This window comes from Tachypleus tridentatus, chromosome 1 (assembly GCF_004210375.1).
Source record: "Tachypleus tridentatus isolate NWPU-2018 chromosome 1, ASM421037v1, whole genome shotgun sequence".
Classification (NCBI taxonomy): domain Eukaryota; kingdom Metazoa; phylum Arthropoda; class Merostomata; order Xiphosura; family Limulidae; genus Tachypleus; species Tachypleus tridentatus.
Genome location: NC_134825.1, coordinates 80942556 through 80966785, shown reverse-complemented (window position 1 = coordinate 80966785; position 24230 = coordinate 80942556). Strand labels below are relative to the sequence as shown.

The window sequence follows — 24230 nt, the reverse complement described above, 5'->3', positions numbered from 1 at the left end:
TCTAAGTTACAATTCTCTTACTATAAACAACAGTAGCAAAATAAATCATTGTATCGTAGATGTTATTTACTTTCTTAACAGTTCTCACTAACATTTGCCTTAACTCTAAATAGCAGTGATCTGTGTATTTAATGACAAAAAAAAGGTACAGTTAAGGACACAGATTTTAATTTTAAAAAAAATTATAGTAAATATTTGAACATATCTTCATTGACTGAAGTGTATATTTGTTTGTAGGCTTATAAAATTTCCATTGTTGAATAAGATATACCTTACAGGTTGGAAATTGCATAAAATATTTATTCAAACACATCATAAGGAGAAATATTATAAACTTTATTTTGACTTCATAAATATCATACAAAGTAATTGATTAAACATTTCCCAACCATAAAACATCCCACTGTAAAGTTTTAATAAAAAAATATTAAACAAAAAACAAACCTACGTCACTTGTAACTTCAATAAATAATGAAACGACTACTTTCCAAATGAATGCGTGAGAAATAAAAATAAATTTAAATGATTTAATACTACTAAATGTTCTAAACAGTTTTAAACAAAACCTGCTTTCAGAAAAAAATTAAAATATATAGATAATTAAAATTAATAAAATTATAATATCCATCACAGTCAGGTCTGTCATATCTCTTACACGTCAACAAAAAAGTTGGGTGAAAATATTGGTTTACACATAGTTTCAATTATACTAAAGTGGAAATGGTCATGCTACTCTAGAATATGACAAGCATCCCTCTACTCGTGATTTCAGAACATCTACACCATATAATCTTCAAGCTAAGCCTCGCTTCTGCATTTCCTGTGAAATAAAAACAAATCCACAGTTTATTTTGGTGCTGGTGGTGGACTCAATGCAGTCAATAATACTGAGTGATCTGCATACATATAAAATAGCTTAAACTGTTAATAGATGATTAAAGTCCATTGTAATTTCCAATTGTAACAGAAATTGTCTGTGGCAATATTCCATCTCTCAAAATCTAAATGCAGTTGAAAACTAGTTAGCAGTTGGATAAAAATCAAAGGATGCAAAGTTCAATACTTATACCCACAACATCTAAACTCTAGCTAGTTATTCTTAAAAAGTAGAAATAAAACTCTACTAAAAGTTTCTCCCAGCTTCTCCCCTTAAAAGTTATATAATACTTCCTAAACTGTAAAAAATGACAATAAACCCACTAATAATTTTACTACAAGTTACTTACAACCTATACCCTTTTTTTTTTAAATGATAATGTTTTCAATAAAATGTAAAAGATTTTAAAACAAAATACATATCCTATATCAAACTTTCTATACAGTTCACATTACTTCCTTTTTCTCTTGTCGAATTATTCAAGTATTACATTATTATACTTAAAGTATATTTTGTGAAGATGTACACTTCTATTAAAAGGTAGTATTACTAAATCTATAAAGGCTTCATACAAGTGCAAATAGGTCATGTGTCAGTTACATTGGCTAAACCCATTTTGAGAGAGTTGAAATGTTGTCTCAGTGCAGACAGCTCACAAACCCCAACTCATCACTTGAAAAACTATATTGACTAGTTAGGTAACTAAAACACCTTTTCCCATCCTAAAAACTAATGATTAATTTTCAAATGACTGATATTACACCATCAGAGAATATCTACTAAATTTCTAATATTTTTAGCTGTCAGTTTCAACAGTCATACCTTCAAAATAAAGAAAGGTTTGCATAGAGGGACTAATCCTTTTAAGTTTACTAGTATTTATATACTTTTTTTTTTTAATCATTTCTCAGATGGCTGTGTTCACAATATACAAAATATATCTTACCTGAAAGCATCCCAAAACAGAAATATCAACCATACATAAATATGTATTTTTTTTACATACTTGATACATTATTGCTCCCATTTGTGCAGGAGATTTTGTGACAATCACATCTGCTGCCTTCAACGCTTCAATCTTCTCCTTAGCACCACCTTTCCCTCCAGCAATAATAGCTCCAGCATGCCCCATTCTTCTTCCTGGAGGTGCAGTTAGCCCAGCAATAAAGGACACTACAGGTTTAGCAGAATTACTACCCTATAATCAAGTGGAAAGAAACAAGGTCATAATTTTGATATCATTTAGTACAGTTAAAGTTCAAAGTGCTGAGGATTTAAACAAAAATAATTTTTATCAAGACAGAAAGAAAACACTGAATCTCACCCTGAAGAAAAAACTGTATCTTCAAGGAGTCAGCAGCAATTTGAGATTTTTGATAATCTACTTTATGAATTCTTAAGAATCGTCTAATATTTTTCATGATTTTGAAGCTTGAAATCCATCAGATAAAACCCTCTTACTGCAGCTTGGATGTACACTAGAAACTATACATCCCAGCCACAGCAAATGGGTTAAATATAGGCCTCTGAAGAAAACTTGAAAGAATATTATGGACAATACATTTATATATTTTTGCATGATTTAGATATGCTGCAAGCCTGATTGTTCTTAAGGTTTTAGGAAGTGATAGATAATTTAACTGGCATTAGAATGTGAGAAATGAACAGCAATCTTGGCATTTCTTTTTATGCAATTGAATATACATCACTTAAAACAAACTACTGAATACAATGTTGGACGAAAAATATTTTTATGTAGTTACAATCACCTGTTTAGTAAGGTAAAAGAACAAAAGTGTAGAACTAAGTAGTAATATGGTGGATGAAATGTCTCATTTTTAATACACGATGCAGGGCATCATATGCTAAAGGTAATGCCATATTACACAGAACAACCCTACTAGTCTTAGGGTGCAAGCACTTAAAATAATGATAAAAGATGTCTGGTAACTTTTCAGACATTTTTGGTCAATGTTAGATAAGTAAGTAATAACCATACATACAAATGTTTATGACAAGTTCTCAACAATTTACACAAATTGACAAAACTAAGAAAAATCAATCAAAAATAATAAAGAAATGAACCATCTCTGCTTTTACTGCACAACTTTTCAGATACTTTTATTGTTAAATTTTTTTCAAGATCCTCATTTACACAAACCCCAAGATTTCCAGTGTTACAATATGACTATCTTGAATAAAAATGCTAATCTGCATTGAGGAGTTTTCATGGGATCAAAATACCTTATTGTGATCCATTAAATATTCTGCTGCTCTTTCTTCAGCTCCACCACCAATCTCACCAATAAGAATTATGCCTAGAAATTAGGAGAAGATATAACTCAATCCAATACATAACTTGTACAATGTCATGTGGTAGGGAGTAAGTTGGATTTGATCTTGAATATATAATCTTGCTACATGCCATTCTCGAGAACAAAACAACACTATAAGTACAGCATTTTGAAAAAGTGAATCACAAATTATCGTAATCCTATCTGTTGTATAAAACTTGTTTAAAGTCAATGATACATCTGAAGTTAAGAGATTTATCAGTGACTAGGTTTTGTAAAATGATAGATTATGGTTCTTGTAGCAAAATTATATCTTTATATATAATAAGAACAAAAAAGTCTGTAAAATGCTCACATGAGAAGTATTATGAGTATTACTGATGATATAAAAGATGCAAACTTATTGCTATTAAAACACCAACTCAACTGAATTAAGAGAAGATATCTTTAGCAACAAGTTTTACAGCTATAAATGTTTAATCATATAAAATGTTGTGTAGAAAAGATTGACAAAGGAAATCCTAAGTTCATAAACTTTATTAATTGTAAAATATGTAAGACAACATAATTCTCAATTTTTAGTAAATTTCAGATTTCATTTCTGAAGCAGTAATTGTATTTCAATTATATGTACATACATACACACTAAGCTGATCATAAATCAGCTTTTTGATCCATTTAAGTGAAAACTCAGTCACTACTTACCTTCCTTGTAGTTTATAATATGCATCACAGCTATTAAGAACTGCTGATATGTTTTAGATTGTAATACAAATCTTAAAAAAAAAATAAAAAGATGGGAATTAGCAGATTTCTATCAATTTTATTGATGCCACCCAATTCATTAAACTGATTAGAAAAATGTTGGAGGTGTGGGAATACTGAGATAGGCTATTACTTTGATGTTTATGCTAATCAGTGAATTCATTTAAGTAGAGTCTAAATTGAACAGAAATACTTCGTTTAAGGTTTATAGTTAAGCACAAAGCTACACAATGAGCTATGTGGGCTGTTCCCACCATGGGTATTAAAACCAAGTTTTTAGTTTTATAAGCCTTACTTTCACTGAGCTAATGAAAGGCTCTTTGTTGATGGACTGTATCTGTTTAGGAAGATTTGAACATTTTGAGGTGTTGGCATACAGCTTCATAAGATGAAGATCTGTGCTAGCAGCTTAAAACATCACTTTCCGAAGAGATGCAATCCATTAATAAACCTTTTAAATATACTTTTCTCTGTCTAAGCTTTCTTTATATCAAGCAAAAGACAGATACAGCTTTATGAAAATTGAGGAGGACAGATATACAACAAAAATCTCAAAATTGTTTTCATTCAGACTTTTTGTTACAAGTGAAAGCATACTGAATATCATGGATTCCAAAATTATTCTTACACGCATAAGTTATTTTATACACTAGACAGTGAAATTATAGAACCAGAATTTCAAACAAAAGAATCAATTTTTAGATTTTTAGATATGGGAATGTAGTTCCCCTAGCTTCCAAGACCTTTAAGAGCCTGGGTTCTATGTCTAATCAATACTTTCATTTGCTATTCTCATCCTTGAAAATATTTTCAAAGTTACAACTAAAACTTCAAAAGACCAGCTTTTGCTAAAAGTAATTGCTACAGTAATTATAAAATAACAGACTATATCAAAACAAAATTGTTTTGTACATGATTTTATACTTTTTCTGCAAAAAGTTTAAAAAATTGTACCAGCAAATAACTTTTTATAATGACATAATACATATTAAAATTATTTTCAGATTTTTATTAACTCCTAAAATAATTTTCATACAAAACAAAAAGTCTAAATTAAATTAATTGCTTGCCTTTAGTATCTGGGTCATTAAGAAATACTTCAAGACAATCTCTAAAGTTCGACCCATTGAAAGGATCTCCACCAATTCCAACACACAATGTCTGTCCTAAGCCTACTTGGGTTGTTTGATGTACAGCTTCATAAGTGAGAGTTCCAGACCGAGATACAATAGCAATTTTTCCTTTCTCGTGTATGTGTCCTGGCATAATTCCAATCTTACACTCTCCTGGCTGGCAAAATATGTGAAAACTTCAATAACTGGACACTACATTGTACTAACTTTGTAAATACACAAAAAAAATAAATGAATAATTTATAAGTGTTCACCTATAAACAATGTAGTAATAAATTTAAATTTATAACAACAAGTACTAAGTGCAGTGGGCAGAGTTAAAAGCTGGAAGAAAATGTTAAAGTATATAAAATCATAACAACTAAAAGCACTTTAAATACTTTGCACCACATAACCACCAGTTGCCTTTTGTGGGTCTTCCTTGCCAGTGAAATGTGTGGTATTTTAGAATTATGTTTTCTCTGACATATCTTACATCATTTATTTATTTTAAAATATAAAATATAGAAGTTTCATAAGACAATTATTCTAAAAACATATAAACACCTGTTTCATTTCCTTTTTTAGATAAATATACAGTAATTCATAAACACATTGACAGACAAATAATCCAGAAATGGAGAGGTATAGGAAAGTAGCTGATAAATGATATGGAGTGAGAGTTGTGAACTTACCCTGTGATAATACCATTGAGGACATTCAAGGTGATGTCCTTCAGAAATTTTATTAATAAGCATCAGACTCCCAAAATGTCAGTGGTAAAGGTGTGGACAGTAACAACTGAAACATTTTCAATCAAAAATTACATTTCAAGGACAACTGTTATAAGTGCACCTCTAGAGGCATGTAAAATTGTGCCACAGAAGACTGAAATCTATCCACAGCAAAGGTTTTAATGCAAAACCAGGAATGACATACACGGTCAAAATTTTGCAGGAGCAGGTCATTACATCTTTGATGAGTCAAGAGGTTTAAGAAATTTTAAAACAAAAGGTCCTTTCATGAGGAACACACACTTCTAAATCATTAACCTAATAATAACAATATTCAGTTGAAGAGCAGTTTAACATGGTCCTACTGTACAGTGTCACCAGAATGTTTTCTGATTGTTTACAGAATGGTTTCCAAATAAACGCCTGGTTCATCACCTGATAGAAAGTATGTCATACATATATAGAAGCCCTGTGAGCAGACCAAGAACAGCAACCAATACTGACAGTGAAGCTACATTATTAGCACCTGGCACAACTGAACAAAAGTGTGGATGGTTTATCACCATTTTGTAATACTGTTAATTTGTTTATCACACCTGTATTTATGTGTAAGTGTTGTTGTGGAGCAGTCTAAAATTGTTCATTTAATACTGTCACAGTACAGGCTCACAATACATCATTCCATATCATTAACACATATTTTTGTATTCATCTCTATTTCTGAATTATCAAATATATACTTTACTTGTAGCATTATAACTGCACAATAATTTGTAAATCATGCATTCTATTTGTTTAATTATAATCCACTCCAAACACATAGTTAGTCAATAATAATTCATGTTTGAATGGGTGAGTTATGAGATGTCACAAAAAAACTAGAGCAAGTGATAACTATTTTCACATTTTAAATCTTTCTCATATATCTATAACCATTAGTTGGTTAGAAGACTTTTAATCAGTATGAAAATTTTCAGAACACAGCTATATAGCACAAAGAAAACCACTTCTTCATAAAAGTACCTGTTTTACTTCTGACACTTCAATACACACTCTTAAATAATTCAGTGTATTTGGAACAGCACAATGAAAACATTTTGGACACTACAAGAACATATCTTTCTCAAAAACAAAACACAAGTAACAAAAGCTGAAATGTGCTCACCTTGATGACACCAGGACAATTGGGCCCTATCAGTCTGGTTTTTGACTGTTGTAGAAGACGATGCTTAATTCTGACCATGTCCAACTGGGGAATACCTTCGGTTATACATACCACCAGTGGTACCTCTGCATCCACAGCTTCATCAATAGCTTTTGCTGCAAATGGTGCTGGGACATAGATCACAGATGCTGTAGCACCAGTTTCTGCAACAGCCTTTGGAAAATATGAAAAATGATAACACACAGAAACATTATAATGACTGAACAATTAAGGGTAAAAATATATCAAGTTTCTTAAATTGACATATCCAAAATTAACAAGCCTAGCCAAAGATGTCACACCAAGTTGAAAACATTCTTTTTATTCAAAATTTATTGATAAGTTCAATGATAATCTGTTTAGAAAGGAACAAAACATTAAGTCTGTGCCTAATCGTTCCTCGGTACTGGGTGAAAGGCTTTGTCACCACTGAATATGGCAGATATAGTATGGTCAGTGTGTTACATATTCTTATGTGCTTTAACTTATAAGTACTTATAGTTCATTTATAGCACCGTCAAGTTATATGGAATAACACAAAGTAAAACTGGATCATCTCTTTCAAACAAGCCCATCTACTCTAATTGAAAAATTTGTTACGACTGAAATAGTGAAACTTCTACAAGAATACTTATTATACTGACACCTATCAACAGATGGATCATTTGGGTTTAATCAAGTTAGTTTTATAAAATAACTGAATGAAATCTTTATATACTCCAAAACGTAAAATTTTCTCACATCTAATGACAAAAGTAGAGAACAAAAATTACCAAGAACTGACTTAACACAGCTTCTAAACATATGAAGAAATTTTTTTTAGATGAATACACAAAATGTCTTACAGTTTTACTATATAATTTTAATGCCTATCATGAATTTATCTGCAGGAAATAGTAGTAACTCTTTCAAAACCTAGCCCATACTGGTTATTTAGTTGTATTATTTCTCTTAAAATTGTTAAATGTATATATGATAATAAAAGTGCATTTGTTCCTATGAGCAGGAACGTATCATGGTATTACAGCAGTAAGTTAACAAACTCTGATTCATAAAGCAAAAGGAGGTGCTTAACATAGAAACATACTTGTTTTAACAGTACTTTGGTCTGTCTTCTTCAGGTATGACACAAAAGTAAGCACACCAAATTTGTATATATATATATATATAGACAATTAGCTCACAGATATATAAATCAAAGAGATGTTATGTGAACATGTTGACAATATATAAGCAGGTTTTATAACTTAAGGGAATTGGCAGGACTGAAAGTGAGGGAAAGAATACCAAGAGAATAAAGTCAACTAAAATTTACCCCAATGTTTCCCCAACTAGTATGACAGTGTAGGGCTACTTTCACCTGCTCTTATAATTTCAATAGTTCATAAAAAATCCCATTCTTTTTTCTATTTTTTGGTTGATGTTGAAGATAACTTTTATCCAAAGACAGTTTATCCTAAATAACAATTTTAAACTGTTAGATACTCACTTGTATAAAAAACATAACCTACATGAACTTTAAATCAAGATTTAACATGATGTAACAAAATGATAAAAGATACAGCATGATTCATGATGTTAGGAAAACAAGTAGATTTCAAAAAATCAAATAAAAACAACAATGAATGGCTATAACTTGACCAATTTCAAAAGAGTGACATTTCATCATCAGGGGCAAACTGGGAGTGATTAACTTCAGTAAAATGATACAAAAGTAGGAGTGACATCATGATAAGCTCCTATATGAACCATAATGAGATTAATTTAATGTGATTGAACAACCTGCTTTATATGATTTTCATTTCTGCACTTTTTGCATCATATTAACATGATACTAGCTGTATAGGCATAAAGCACAATGTACTCACTATATGATAATTTTTTAAAATCAGTATTAACTGGTCACAGTGAAAAAAATTACCACACTGTAGAGCTTGAACATTGTTAATCTATCTATTTATATATATATAAAATCAGAACTAAAAAAAATATATATGCAGGTAGGCTACATTCTCTATAAAGATATTATTAATATGAGTTTCAATATATTATGTCTTAAACATTTAGTTTATAAGCAAACACCCTTTAGCATTAAGAACATACTGAAAGAAAATATCAAAATTCAAGGTTTTTATCCAGAATCTAAGAAATAAAAGTTATGATAATGAAAAGAAACAATAGTAGAAATTTTTTATGGAAAGTTATGAAAAATTTAGTTTCACTATTAAAGTTCAGAGATGTAATATCTGAAAACAAGCATAGGTTATTAGTTAAAGTTCAAAATAAATACTTTTAATGGGAATTTAGTATTTTTTAAAAATTAATTGACAGTAGTTGGCTTCTGAATATACAAAAAGCTATTGTTTTGATGTCATTTAACATTGGGAACTAGGCAGAATTCAACCCCAAAAAGGTCTACATAAAATTCTTATTTTTTTTTTTTTTTTTTACCTCTTTCACACTGTCAAAAACTGGTATTCCTAGATGCTTTATTCCTCCTTTACCTGGGGAAACTCCTGCAACCAGTTTAGTTCCATATTCTAAAGCTTGCTGACTGTGGAAAGTACCCTACAATGAGTAGTAAAATTTGAAGTAATGATTTTGAGACAGAAACCTAAGTATAGAAATATGTTATGCATCAACTTCAGTGCTTAACTACATTTTTTCTTGTACCTTCAAATGCTTTGTTTGAGAGTACATTTTGAAATAAAAGTCAACCCTTACTAACTGCAAGATGAATGTAAATGATTGTTTTATCACTTAAAACATTTTTAAAGGTGAAACAAATTTTACATTTGTTATGAAAATGATCAAGCAGGATGTTTATAAAATTATAAACAAAGTTCTTAACGATCAAAAAGTTTATGAAATGACTGTAAAAACAAGTTACCATAATAACACACCTCTCAGAATGTGTACAATAAGCACAAAATTTTGGACAAAATTATTTTTTAATTTGTTTTAAAACAAAATCTGAAGAAACTAATTTGACTTTTCTTACATCAGTTAAAAAACAATGGCATCAGAAATTGTTAAAATGGAAAGAATCAGTTTTAAAATCTAAATATAGGATTATTATTCAGCAAAAGTATTCTTCCCTTATGTGAGAACTTTTAATAGAAATTTACCAAATACAGTGATATGCATACAGATAATACATATTTCTTTCATGCTTTATGGATAAATACAAATAAATATTTTAACTTATTCCTCTGTGATAGAGAAATATGCTGAAGAACTGATTTATGACCTTAAAGAACTAATTAGAATGCCTGTTAGTTCTTAAATTTTGTGTTTAACCTATGTGTGACACTATAAACATTAATCTATTAAAATAGCATTACATTAATTTGGAATCAATTCAAAACTGCCTAAAACTAAACATTAGAATTATTTTATACCTAGTTACCTGCTGATTCTAAATTTTCATATATAGTCTAATGTGGAAAATACAAATCCTCCCATGTCCACTAAAACCCCCACTTACTGGTTATAAACATTTTTGAATTAAAGTTTTTTGGGTTTAAAATTAAATTTTAAAAGTACTAAACTAACATTTCTTAGTACTGTACATAATAGTTAACTTCTAAAAACATCTAAGGGGAATTTTTACATGGCAGTTTTCATGCATGAGAAGTGAAATGTAGGTACAATCTAATAAACAAAGAGAAACAAAATACGGATTAATTGATTTATTGCATATACATATGTTATCACCAATAAAGCTAAAACAATCAAATAGCAATTTTAATAACTTTACAAGTTACTAGTATAGTCAACAGTTTTATAGATACAGCTCTTCGCTACTTTATCATGTCACAACATGTAGTCTGAGAAATTACTAATGAAGCTAACATATAAAAGCAACTGGTTAGAAGAAATTATAATATATCTAAGTCAGTAGAAAGTAAACAAAGTGGTTTGAGCACAACTCTGTGGTTTCTCAAGACAATTACTATTAAAGACTCCTGTAACAGTGTACAAAAAAGCATTCCAATGCAAGGTTTACAACACTCAAGAACAAAATATATTGGGAGTTTTGCATTCCTGATTATGTTTTTATGTTAAATTAAATCTGTTTGAAAGCTATAGAATGTTTTTCAATGACAAGTCAACAAATACATTTAGTTACATTTATCAAGTACATTAAGTGAATGCAAATATTCAAATGATTCACAAATGTGATAAAAGCATGACAATTCTCTAGGAATTAGAATATGAACATTTTTAATCCAATCTGGGATTGTGAAAAGAGTAAAATTCAGAAATTTTCCAGACAATTTGAGAAAGCTGGAAAGAATAACTAATTTTTTTAGCTTTCCTTCCATTACTAATTGTATGTTCCTTTGTAAAGTTCTACTATATAATAAAATCATTTGTCCCTAACATACTTTGAGTCAAGCACCAGTATCACTCATGCAGACCTGAACAAAGCCAAAATTCATTATGCATTTTGAGTACAGTACATTATCAGAGCTGTATGTGCATGCTAATTATTGATTTTGTTTTTCATAAGAGAAAGAAGACATATTAAGTATTATGCACTACTTAATTTTTAATAAACAATATTCATTTTAACTTTAGCCTTATAATCCAGCTTAGAAGTAAAATTATTACTTATTTCAGATGTAATTTAGGAATACGAGTTTGTTCTTACCTTGCCTTGAACATTAGGCCTATTAGGACTTATCTTTAAACTGCAGTTATGAATGCAAAGAGAATAGGCCTATGCCTAATGCAATAAAATATACCTTTCAATGAACTATAATCATAGAGCTGTTTAGTAAAAATCTCTGTCCAGGAAAAGTTACAATTTTTGAAGGAGAAAGCAGACATATCTTATAAAGATTAATAGTTGCCTATTTTATTAATAGCAGAGATGCCAACTATTTCAAATGACTGAGCGTAATGATTGTAGACAGAGCCTGTACAGATATCGTACAACCACTGGATACAGTTTTGAGTCATCCATGTCTATGGATCCATCTGTGGCTAAACTGTAAACACTGTTAGTAAGTATGCTTGAAATCATTTTGTCATCTTCACAACCCAACATTTGTACAATGGCTGTAGTTCTGGTTCTAGCACAGCCATATTTTTTCACTTTATCAGAGCCTGAGAACATTTTTTTGAATAGATGTCCTGCATGATCAGCTACAACTAGGCATAAATTATGAGCAATGATGAATTGCGTGAACATCACTTCTACATTTATGGTTTCATATTCTGAATTCTAACTCATAAATGTTATCTGCATCATTTTTGACTTCACCTCAGTCTTTTGTTGGTGAGATGCCGATTTTGTATGTCAGGAACAATTGTTGATCCCGCCATGCACCACAGAAAAATCGATGTGACAAACTGTACAAAACGCACAACTGTCACTGTCTTTTGATGCAATGACCAGATATTTTGCACTATACTCTTTCCTAAATTTTTTATTCACAGTTTTAGTCCTTTTAGATTTGCCAGAAACAAGACAATCTAGTGAATGAAGCCTCTTTTTTTCCATTTTGTGAACGATCGCATTGGTGTTTCTATACCGCTTAGAAAACGAGAAATACTCATCTACACGAGTGCTGATTGGCTAACGAGCACTGATACCATAACTATGGATTCTCCCACGTACCCAGTATGGAAAAGCACCACACTCAAACTATTGGTAGACGTCCGAGATACAAATATTTTTTATTATTTCAAGCACAAACATGATTATCGCAAGTAGCCATTTGGACTATGTCTTTTATTTATTATCAAAATTTATTTGTATCTCACTAGAAATTTTCTTTTCACCCCTTTAAAGCCCTGGGAGAACAATTTATCACTTTATTATATAGGCCTATATAATATATAATAATTTTGGAGTTGCAATAAGTTGTAATATCTGTCTGTATAAGCGTATAGTCGTAATGTATACACCAAAATCGTAATGATTACCCTCAAATTGTAATGGTTGGCATCTCTGTAATAGTAGGTTCTTTCGTTTCTTTTTAATTAAAAATAAACATTGAAATGGCTGATAAAAATTATCCCTGTTAAACAGGAAAAAAACACAGAACATCAGAGGCTATGGAGACAGAATTACCTTACAGGAAGGAAGCAGTAGGAATCTTATAGAAAAAGAAACAACCATAAAATAGCATCCCCTAACAAATACTGTGTACAGACATTTTACAAAAGAATATTTAATGAACATAACTTAAACACAGACATTGTATTTCACTAAATAAAACAACAAATTTGTAAGTGATGCAAGTTGGAGTGTCTTGCATCTACTGAATTTTTGTTCTTAAACAGCTGTGACACACATGATATTTCCTTACACTAACAGCAAGCATCGTGTATAAACCCAAGCACAAAAGGATATACACACTAAGAGACAAAGAAGGTGCATTCAGTTGAAGGTACCAAGTTCTTTAAGCTGATGTGTAGTCTAGTGTGAAATTAAGGCTATATGGGACCACCCTAATCACATACAATATCAGTTATTATACAAACTATCAATATGGCTTTATAAAGCTTGAATGAGTCTTGAACACAATTGATGCCCATCAGAAAATTAAGTACAAGAAAAAATTTTACAGCATTCAAAAATAGTGCTAGACCCACCATACCATAAGCAACAAGGTCCCATGACCTGCATGACTAGTGTAATATGTGTGGTATGTAGAATTATTGTACATTTCACATTTACAAAAATGTTTTATGTTTCTAAAATTCTAATGTGACCACTGTAAACCCAATAAATGTGTTTTAATTCAGCTCTAGGTGCTGTTTTTATACATGGTTTGGTCAATAAGGTTATCTACTCTTTCTTGAGATAACTGCATTGTATTTCGAAAACATGTATTTGGTTCTTTCATGCCTGTCACATGGAGCAGAAATGCCCCTGGATTTGTGTTTCAATTTTGTGATTGGTCAGGTAAGAAAGACTAAGGATTGTTAGATCAGTTTTGGAACTTTTATTTAGAATCCCTTCTGTCAGCAAAAAAAAGCTAGGAAGTTTAGTGAAATTTGATCCACTGTCTCTGCTTAAGAAGCAATTAGCCAGTTGGTTACATGTACTTATATTATTAACAACACCATCAATTAGTATTCACTTGCTTTAAAGTACAGTTTATTTGTACATTTTTATCAAATATACTTTCTTCTTGATTTTATTACATACAGTTTGTTAATTTTATTTTTAACTACCACAGTTTGTGCTGTATAACACACGTCTAAAATCCAAAAAATAATGAATTACCCTACAACCAAATGTAGAAATTATAAGTTGTAAAGCTAATATTATCAAATTTAAAAATAAAAATTTAGTTTAATATTACAATTACAAATGAAACACATTACCATGGAAGTTCAATGTATAGGAATTATTCAACATGGCACAAGGAAAGTATTATAAGCATGCTCATCAGTCAACAAGTTTAAAAGATGCAAGAGTCAAACAGTCCGAATAAACTATAAAACTTATGACAGAAATCATTAAGCAACTAAAACTAATCCACAAATGAGCTGTTACAAGAGGAAGACTGAAATGTCTGCTTACAATGAAACAGTACTTTTTTCAAAATCTGCATAATGTCTCTTAGAACTGTTAAGATAACAAAGGTGCACATCGTGTGTGTGTGTATATACCTACATATATGTGCATACACACACAAATACATCATAACTGAGATTTGTTCAAAACGAATATAAAACATTAATGAAATATAGATCTCTTACCTTTATAATAATAAATGTGATGAAATAGCACAAAACATTTGTTGGACATTTTAAAACTTCATTCTTAAGATTTTACCAGAAAATTATGTAAAGTACTCAAGTAAATAAAAAAATGTTTAAACTTAGACTTACAGCACCATTATGACATATTCTGTAAGGCCATCAGTATTAAAAGTACATTTACTACTTTCAATATGTTAAGTACTGTACAAGCCAAACAAATGAAAACATTAAGTGAAAACTTAGCAACAGTGTATAGGTAGTTAACCTTGAAGCTCAATGTGTGTGAATCAAGTTCTTAGAAAGATAATCTAAAGAATGAAAAATAAAAGGATAACTGAAAACATTTATTGTGAACCAAATCACTAGAAAGGAAAGATGTGGGTAAATGCAACACAACAGGTTAGCTTTTGGACACATGCCAAATACAATTCCACTCAAATTAAAAATAATCAAGAATAATATGAAACAATATCTCTTACCTACTAAAGATATATAGATATATATCCAAAACTGTCACATATTTAAAATGCATTATTCATTTCAACAAAAGCTTATGTATCTTAAGATGAAAATCCAATAAAATAGGTTTGAACAATTGATTAAATGTCCAAATGTGGATATACTTTCATACATTTCCTATTAATAAAAGATGATCTTTCTGAAATCCCAAATTTAAATAATAAGGCTTCAAGAGTTACACCACAAAATGGCATGCAGAGAGAAACAGAATAAAGATTTAGAACAATAATACATCCATCTGTAAACTTTCTATATCTCTATATCTAAAGATACAGGTATATATTAATGGAGAGATCAAAGATGTCAATTATTAGAAATTACTTTTCTGGACCAACAATCAGTCTGATTGCACAAAACTCATTCAACTGCAATTTGTGTAAAAATTATCAACTCCTCAACTGAAAATATTTTTCTTGTACATAATTTACCTCTTGACACAGTTAAGCTATCTTGCCTATAGATCTGCCTTAGAAATTTGTATGCCACTAACCTTAAGACAACTACTACCTTATCTCAAATGATCTAACACAGGCTTTTACAAATCCCAGGCCCCAGTTCACCATAATGGCAAAAAATTTCATTGTGGTGCCTAATATTTTCTCCCATTTTATTCATCTGCATGGCTGTACTAAAGAAAACTCAAATCTGAAACAGTTCTGGACTCTTGGAAGCTTATAACTATTTTTCTTTTTTGGTCCTAAATCGAACTAAGTTTCTAGGATTTTAATGGCAGATTCAGCACTTCATGTTTTTTCAGGAATGAAACACTGTGGTTGAACATGTTACTAATTTCATATCATTGTTTCTTCTTTCTCTCAATTCAACCACTCAGTTAAGTGTTTAGACTGATGTAAACAAAGGCAGTTAGTTCAGGCAAAACTATCAAGAGGCAAGTGGTTGTTGGTATCATGTGATTGTTAACAAGCACCTGTTGCTGTGAAAGTAAATACACTAATGCATCAATTGTCTCTGCTCACCCACAGAAAGCAAAAAAATTGCAGATTAAAGAAACAGTGGATAACTGATCTCAGTTAAGCCTATTGTTTAATTAATTTAAATAAAAGTTTTCACTATATTTAAGTCTCTTCTTTTAGATTATGATCTATTTACTGAAAAACTATACAAGTCATTACAATCATGATCTTAAAAGTGTTGGTTGATCAGTCAGTAGACCACATTAAATTTCTCTGAAGTTGCACAAGTCCAATTCAATTTTTACTCCTATAATACTTCCTCTTTTGATTGCCAATTTTCAATGTAATTGAATTTAATCAATAACAAATACATAAAGTACACCTGCACTCTATTAATGACATTGAAAAATAAGTAAAAAATTAGCATAAATCTAATACTTGGAAATTATTATGAAGAGGCTTTTGTTAATAGAGACTGAAGGTTAACATTTTTCCTAAACTAAAAATGTATTTCCAGCGGTACTTGCCTCCTCCGACGTATCAGTTATTCTTTGACATCAGCCTTGCCTATCTAAGCATTGGTCTCACATGCTTCAGTCTTTTACACTCCATGTAAATGCACTTGGCAATATCTCATTTGAAAATCTCTGCACTCACATCAATGCATCCTCTACGCTGGTACTGTACGTGAACACCTCATTCATATAATAATTTGTTAGAAACTTACACCATCCCAGTCACTAACACTGCTCGTAATGAGGAAGGGATGGAGAGTGTCATTAAAGTATTATTGAAAATACATTTTCAATTTAGGAAAATCTTAAATTTCAAAACACACTTACCATCCATTAACACTATAGTTAGAATCCTACACTAAGAAGATGTAGACGCTGTGCAGGCGTTATTCATACACAAAGCATCACCACAGAACAAGGTTGTACCAAGATAAAAGCAGTATACAAGTTAGGGAAACACATTACATCCAAAACCCAGAACCTAGCTAGTTCCATATCAAGGGTGGAATAATACATGACTGAACACCATTATACACCAGCTCCAATCAGACAGTTGAGGTTCCACAACTCAGGATTGAAATTAAGAGGTCTTGGTCCCTATATCCCTATAGCTCAAGCTATTGGACTGCAATGTTATATCTAGATATACTTTTTACTGAATCCTAACCTGTAGCCACAGAGTGATGTATTCTGCACCACCAGATTCACAATAAGAAAGTAACACACAAGTGGTGGACAAACTTTCTCCTTTACCTGAAGAAAACTCAGGCAGAAGGGCCATCAACTTTGCCTTCTTTTCCAAGAGTGGAGGAACTTATTCTAATGCTCAAGAGAAAATCCTTTGTCCTCCACCCCAGTGACTGGAAACTGAGTGTAGTAACAACTCCCTAGCTCCACAAGTAGAATTTGGGAAGGAGATAATGTGTGCTGGGGAGTCCCGAAGAACAGTGCTCTGGAAACTGAGTAATAGGTAAACCAATCTTCCTAAATTTTTAAAAGCAAACTGACCCCAATTTATTCATTCTGATGATCAGCAGGAACACAGAGAATCCCCTTTAACTTTAATTATGATAGTCCAGATAATATGATAATACCGCCTGGAAAGTGCACAGATGCTCTTACAGAACACCTCATTTCTATAGACTCTGTTGCAGCCAATAATAAGACTGGTCAAATCGTTGATAGTGCAGAACAGGACTGATAAATGTACATCTCTCTGGACAACAATCACCACAGGGTGGGATCCAATGAAAACAAGATGTAAAGAAACCTGGAAAATAAAGAGAAAAGTATCTTCTCCTCCTTTAAATCCAGAAGATGTAAAAATGACCATGGGAGTAGTGGAAAACTCCCAGAAAAAAGCTGCCAGATCATGTAAAGAACATGAGAGAAAAGCATTGGAAGAAGTCTGAATACCAGCCTATAAAATGTCCTCCACTGGATAAATGAAATGGGTAGAAAAACACATAAATGTGCTGAATATGATGAGATATAACTCAGAAGATTTCTCACTTATATAAACCAGAATATGGAATTGGGGAAAATCTTGGGAAACTAAAGGATCTCAATGAATACAGAGTTGAGATTCTCACCATAAAAAACAAAGTGAATCAATTAACACCTTTGGAGCTGATAGGACAAAAACCAATGATCAGATTACAACTGATTGCAAAGGTGAGAAATAGATGGCAAAATAACTGTGGAGAGGGGTGTATTCCATTCCCTGGTTGCCAGAGAATTAGAAAGAAAGGATCTATCAGGGTATTGCAGGACTTAAAAGATAGTCCTACATACATGTCAACAATGCCAGCACCCAAAAATACCCATTAAGAGAAGGATCATACATGATACATGAGGCTAAAGGCTCAAATTGGGGGCTGAGACTAACAATCTGAGAAATTCGTCATCCCATGAAAATGGCAAAACCAGAAGGCTAAAAGTACTGGAATAAACCCCACAGAGAAAAAAACCAAAGTTTAAAAGCAGCCCAAGAACATGTATCTATGATAATAAATTTAAAGAGTCCACTACAGAACTGAAGAAATGTCTCATGAGAATATTACGCTGCAAGAGATCTAAACTTACCACTAATACCTGGACAGCAGGAAAATCTAAATTACTGATGCAGAATGAAGATTTGTCCTTCATTCATATATCCTAGATTACCTGAAACACATGTTTAAAGGGAAGTACACGTGAAGAGATAATCCCAGTTACACACACAAGTAAATATACATACCACTGGTAACGTCAATCAAATACAACCACCATTCAGAAAACAAGATGTTGATTCTGAGGAAAGAGAGTGGTAGATCCAGTAGATTGATGTTTCAGTTCAATTAGTTGTAATGAGACTACTGAAAGGATAATGTGTCCTCATCTCAAAAGTTCAAAGACTAAAGTCCACAAACCCAAAGAGATAGAAATATAGCCTGGAGCAGAATGGAGGGTGGCTAAGCTGGGCTTAAAATATGGTGAAAAATTGTACATACCAGCAGAAGGTTAGATCATTAACTGTAAAACCTAAAATGTATTAAAAGGCAAAATGAATTCACTATGAAAATGCAAAAAAATGCTTCAGCAATCTTAAACCTGGACATCCACAGACTCAGTTAATAATGCCAATGAAAGGTGAGAAAGATCATCATTTTGGATGAAGGAGGATCATAGAATGGGTTAAGACAAAAACAACAACCATCTACCAATCTCTCCTTATCCCAGGCACAAGTAAATAGGAGTAACATCCCAGAAGAACGGGATTGACTGTCCCTATCAACCTCATGACCAGCACCTGAAGTACCCATGGGTCAGTAGTTGATACCAATGCTAATGACATAAACTGGCCTAAACGAAAGGGACCCTGAAAACTAAGGTCTGAAAGTATTTAACTGCTAGAGCCAAAGAATGTCTAGAAGTCAACAACAACAAAAAAAGCAGATACAAATGCCTCTGGGATACTCTCAAACATCAAAATGGCAACAAAAATAATTTATACATAAAACAGAGGCTACAGCAGGTACACAAACTTCCTCAACAAGTTATCTTGAAGTAACTAATTGAAGAAAAGGAGTAGTAGGTGTTTGATCCAAATTGGACTTGCAAGAAGTCAACCTTGTAAATAAAGATATTAGAGTTCAAATTCTTCCCAGAATAACCAGGATTAACAAAAAAAGCAACACCAGAAACTCCAGGATAAAATATCCCAGGCCAAATGTATTTTCCATCTGCCAACTGATCAATACATCAACAGCCTCAACCAAAAATGCCCCCACCTCCCTACCACTCATAGAGAGAGATGCTAGATAATAAAGGAGAAATAGGAGAGGTAGGATAAGTCACCAGGCTGATGACAGTAAAACTGGAATTCATACTTGCAAATATCACATCTAATGTTTTTAAAGGGAATTATAATTAGGCAGAAATTTACAGGGCAGCAAAGAAATCACAATCCATTATGGAATGATGAGCAACACTTCACCAGAAAAAAAAAAAAACTGCAAAAAATGCTTTGTTGAGAGAAGATAATTATCCAAGTGAGATTCTTATATGTATAGTACCAGAATAAAGGGTGCACTGATGTGGGTGAAGAGATTTGCAAATTAGATACGTGAATTAGAAGTGGGATGTAAAACACTGGAGCATGTGAAACCAATGCTTAAACAGCCAAAGCAAATGTACAAGAATAGTTATAATGCCAGCAAATGGTGAGTATGTTTTAGAAATAGCAATTATCTGTAGGGAAGAGGAAAACATGCAAGTGGCCAACATTCCAACATGATCTGTATATAAATCTGATGTTAAAAAATGCTTGCCTTGCAGCATAGAACAATGGATGATAACTGAATTTGAGTGAAATCTTTATGTGTATTTTGTGTGTTTGTTTGTACTGTTTTTAATCACTAACCCAATAAAGTTAACCAAGCTACAAATATTTTGTATTCCTCTCTTAATAGCTAAAAATAAAAGAGGCAAGGTTAAACTTGAACCAGTCAACTTAAGATTGAACATATGCCAAATCTTGTGTATGAAAACCCTGAATATCATGCAATACCTGAACTTTTATTAGTAAAATTAATTTCTCCAAAACATGTAAACTATTGTTTAGATTTTTAATGGCTTCTAAGTGGTACTAAATAAACCATTTCAGCCCTAAAGCTTGCACAAAGGTAAAACATTTCACCTAATCCCTTAGGAAATCCACGTACTTCACAAAACATTTTTATAGGGATTCCCTAATAGGCAAAAACCAAATACAGTAAAGACTTAAGCCAGAGCATGTAAACTAGCAAGCCTACATATTAACATTCATGACTTGTTTCAAGAAATTAAACTTGCATTATAATGGCAATGATCATGAAACTGAAAAAGTGCCAGATGGTAGTACAAGCATTAAATTTGCACAATATGGTGGTTCTGTAAATGTAGGCCACAGACCCATGGGTTCACTAGTATGAATATGACAAGCAATAATGACACTAAATATATACAGATATAATATTTTTATAATTAATAAATTTGCAAATTGCTACTAAAAATGGTTAGCTTTCTAAATAATACAAACAATAAAAATTTTGAAAATTATTACTTGACATTTGTTCTTAAAGAAATAGTTCATATGTATATATTACCTGTTTTCCTGTAAACCCTTGACAAATAACTTTGGTATCTTTATTAATCATCAAATTGCTGCAAGTCATTGCATAACAACTTCGAACTCCCAAGTGCCTAACTAATAATATAAAGCAAATCACTATAATTGTAAAATGTACATGGTTCCTATATAATAAATCATTAATATCACAAATCATGAACAGTAGCAAATATAAATCTCAACACTCAGCTGAAGACATATATTGACAATAAAAAGAACCTACATGATTTATGGTTTCTCTTTAAATTTAGAGTATTTAAGAAAATTGATTCAGGTTCACTTAATTTCACATAAAATAAACGTGTATTAAATATAAAAGTACCTCATTACTTTCAGTTGCCTAAAATATTTAATACCTATGAAAACATAAGCTAATAACAAATGTTGTCATGAAAAAAAGTTTGATAGAACGGTGAGGATTAGCTTTGTGAATTAAAAGCTACTGATGCAGTAGATAAAAATCATTATTAAGAAAGCTTATTCAACATACTAATAATAAAGCATATTGTTAAATTTTGTTATTGCCTATACATTACAAATTAGCTTAATTTATGTATATATATATATGTGAATAAACATATGCACATATTGATCAATAGTAACATATTGCATTACCTTGCACATTTTTATACCAACCTTTAAAAAGTATTGTTTTATAATATAAATATTTTTACCACATATGTAATAGTGCATTACAAATTTGGTCAAGAAATGTATGACTCATAAAATTATGCACGAGTTTTTATAAATTTGTTACATTATTTTATAATTGATAAATGTGAAGTGATAACCTTGTTAAACATGACACTTTGAAAAGAAACTATTTTACAATATAAAAATTGCCAAGCAGTTTTAGTTTCTGTCAGAAGAATTTCATAGTAAGTTTAAAACATTTTTGCCCAGTAACAAAAAATATACCTATTTCAATTATTTGACAGATTGTTTAGTCAAAGTATTCATGATGAAAATTTGTAGAATGGATGGGAACTGCCTGTTATGGAGACAAAAGTGTAGAGGACAATATTTCGAAAGTCTTCTGCCTTTCAAGACTTGAAGAGGAAAGGCAAAAAAATTTCAAAACGTCATCCTCTACACTTGTGTCTCCATAACAGGTAACTGCCATCTATTTTACAAAGTTTCATCATAACTATTTCAGACTGAATAATTCACACACATACTTTTGTATTACATACAGTGTATAATAAATTAAGTTTAATTACACAACTCACTTCATAGCATAGTATTTTAATGTTTATACTAAGTTAAGGAACTGAATTAATTAACTGTTAATTTTAAAAACAATAGAATTACAAGTTGTAAATTTTTTATCAACAAAACTACAAGTATGAAATAATACAACTGTCATTAAACAAACTATAAATCTAAAACCTGGAAACTTAGCAAGTGAATAATTATTATAATACCTGTATCTGATACTGTTATTACATACAGTAATCCAAATTTCAATCTGTGAATCTGCTTTTATTAATCTGAAACATTTAAGTGACAAAAACTGAATAAAAGCACATATAAGGTATACTGATTTAACCAAAAGTACAAGACTTTGGGCTAGCACATATCCTCAGAAAACTCATTTGATCTTCTTTAATATCTCAACATCTCCAAAATTGCTCGATTTACCAGGATCTAGTTAATGAGACATTTTTGTTTCTGAGATAATCATGTATTTAATAAAACAATAAGAAAATCAAAAAATTAAAGAGTTAACAATTTGGTTTAATAATTACTTATTCCATCACCATTTATAACTACACAGTACTCTGTCTAATGAGCCTAACTTTGACCAAAGAATGCCAGATTCCTTATTAGTTTAGAAATTAAAACGAGAAAATAAACCACAAGTTTTATTGCATAAAAATGAAGACCTTGTATTTAGATCAACTTGCTTAAAATTAGTTGAAAACTCCTAAGTTCAAACAAGCTGAATAATTTTGAACTTGAAGTGAACTTGAACTTTTAAAAGAACATAAATTCAATACTATTGTCGTTTGTAATACTAATAACATATTGTTGAGATGCTAGGAAACGATTGCTGTTTTCAGTGTATAAAATAGGTTTATCTCTTTAAAGTGTAATACAGGACGCTTACTTTTATATATATATATATATTCAATACAATCATTATTAAAGGTTTAAGCTTACTTCCACATAGTTAATATATAATTCATAAAAAATACCTGGAGCCTGTCTCACTAAATTCTTCAACACACTCGCCATGGTACTCGTATAATATTATAAAAGATTACCAATAGAGGGCAAATAAAGAATATTGTGAACTGTATACATATAAAATAGTAAACACTGTAACAGTCTTATATTATAAATACTGAATAAATATACCCCAAAGCTCTCTTATGAAGAAACTTTAAAATGTTATTAAAAGGGAAATTTTTAAAGATTTTCAAAACATACAAGGAGTGGACAAAAAAGGTTCCCTCCTGAAAATGTTGTTAATTTGTTATATATTTTATTAGATAACAGAAAGATATCTAAAACTGTATATTTTAAAACGCCTCTGAGATATCTCTTCAAATATGACCTCAAATCCTAATTTTAACGCTGGTTTTCGTAAATACCTAAACTTTTCATGATTTTAGTTGCATTTTCTCATAAAAAGTGTTGTGCACCTGTTGTACTTTTTTAGATCTCCTTCTTCCAGTTAGCCTATAAAAATGATCAAATAAGTTTTTCTGCAATGACTGAACGTAAAAATGAAACTCAAAATAACACAAACCAGTTTCACAAGTTAATCTTTAGTTGTCTTGGATTTCAGAACTGCATCTCATCGACGTGGCATGTTTTCAATTAATTTATGCAGATATTCCTAAATGATTGACTGTCATCCTTCTTTGAGTACTTCATAAAGTTTATCTTCTGTGTTTGGCTTTCGATAATT

The 24230-nt window shown here is 31.0% G+C and overlaps 1 protein-coding gene across 1 annotated transcript; it reads right to left on the bottom strand.

Moving 5' to 3' along the window:
• Positions 1–315: 315 nt before the first annotated feature.
• Positions 316–23625, bottom strand: LOC143253326 (succinate--CoA ligase [ADP/GDP-forming] subunit alpha, mitochondrial-like). Its single transcript, XM_076507022.1, has 8 exons — positions 23512–23625; positions 21291–21391; positions 9438–9554; positions 6948–7160; positions 5007–5226; positions 3122–3195; positions 1884–2075; positions 316–820 (listed from the first exon to the last, which is right to left on the bottom strand). Exons 1-8 carry the CDS (start codon positions 23549–23551, stop codon positions 794–796), a joined length of 984 nt encoding a protein of 327 aa, XP_076363137.1. The 5' UTR covers positions 23552–23625; the 3' UTR covers positions 316–793.
• Positions 23626–24230: the final 605 nt, after the last annotated feature.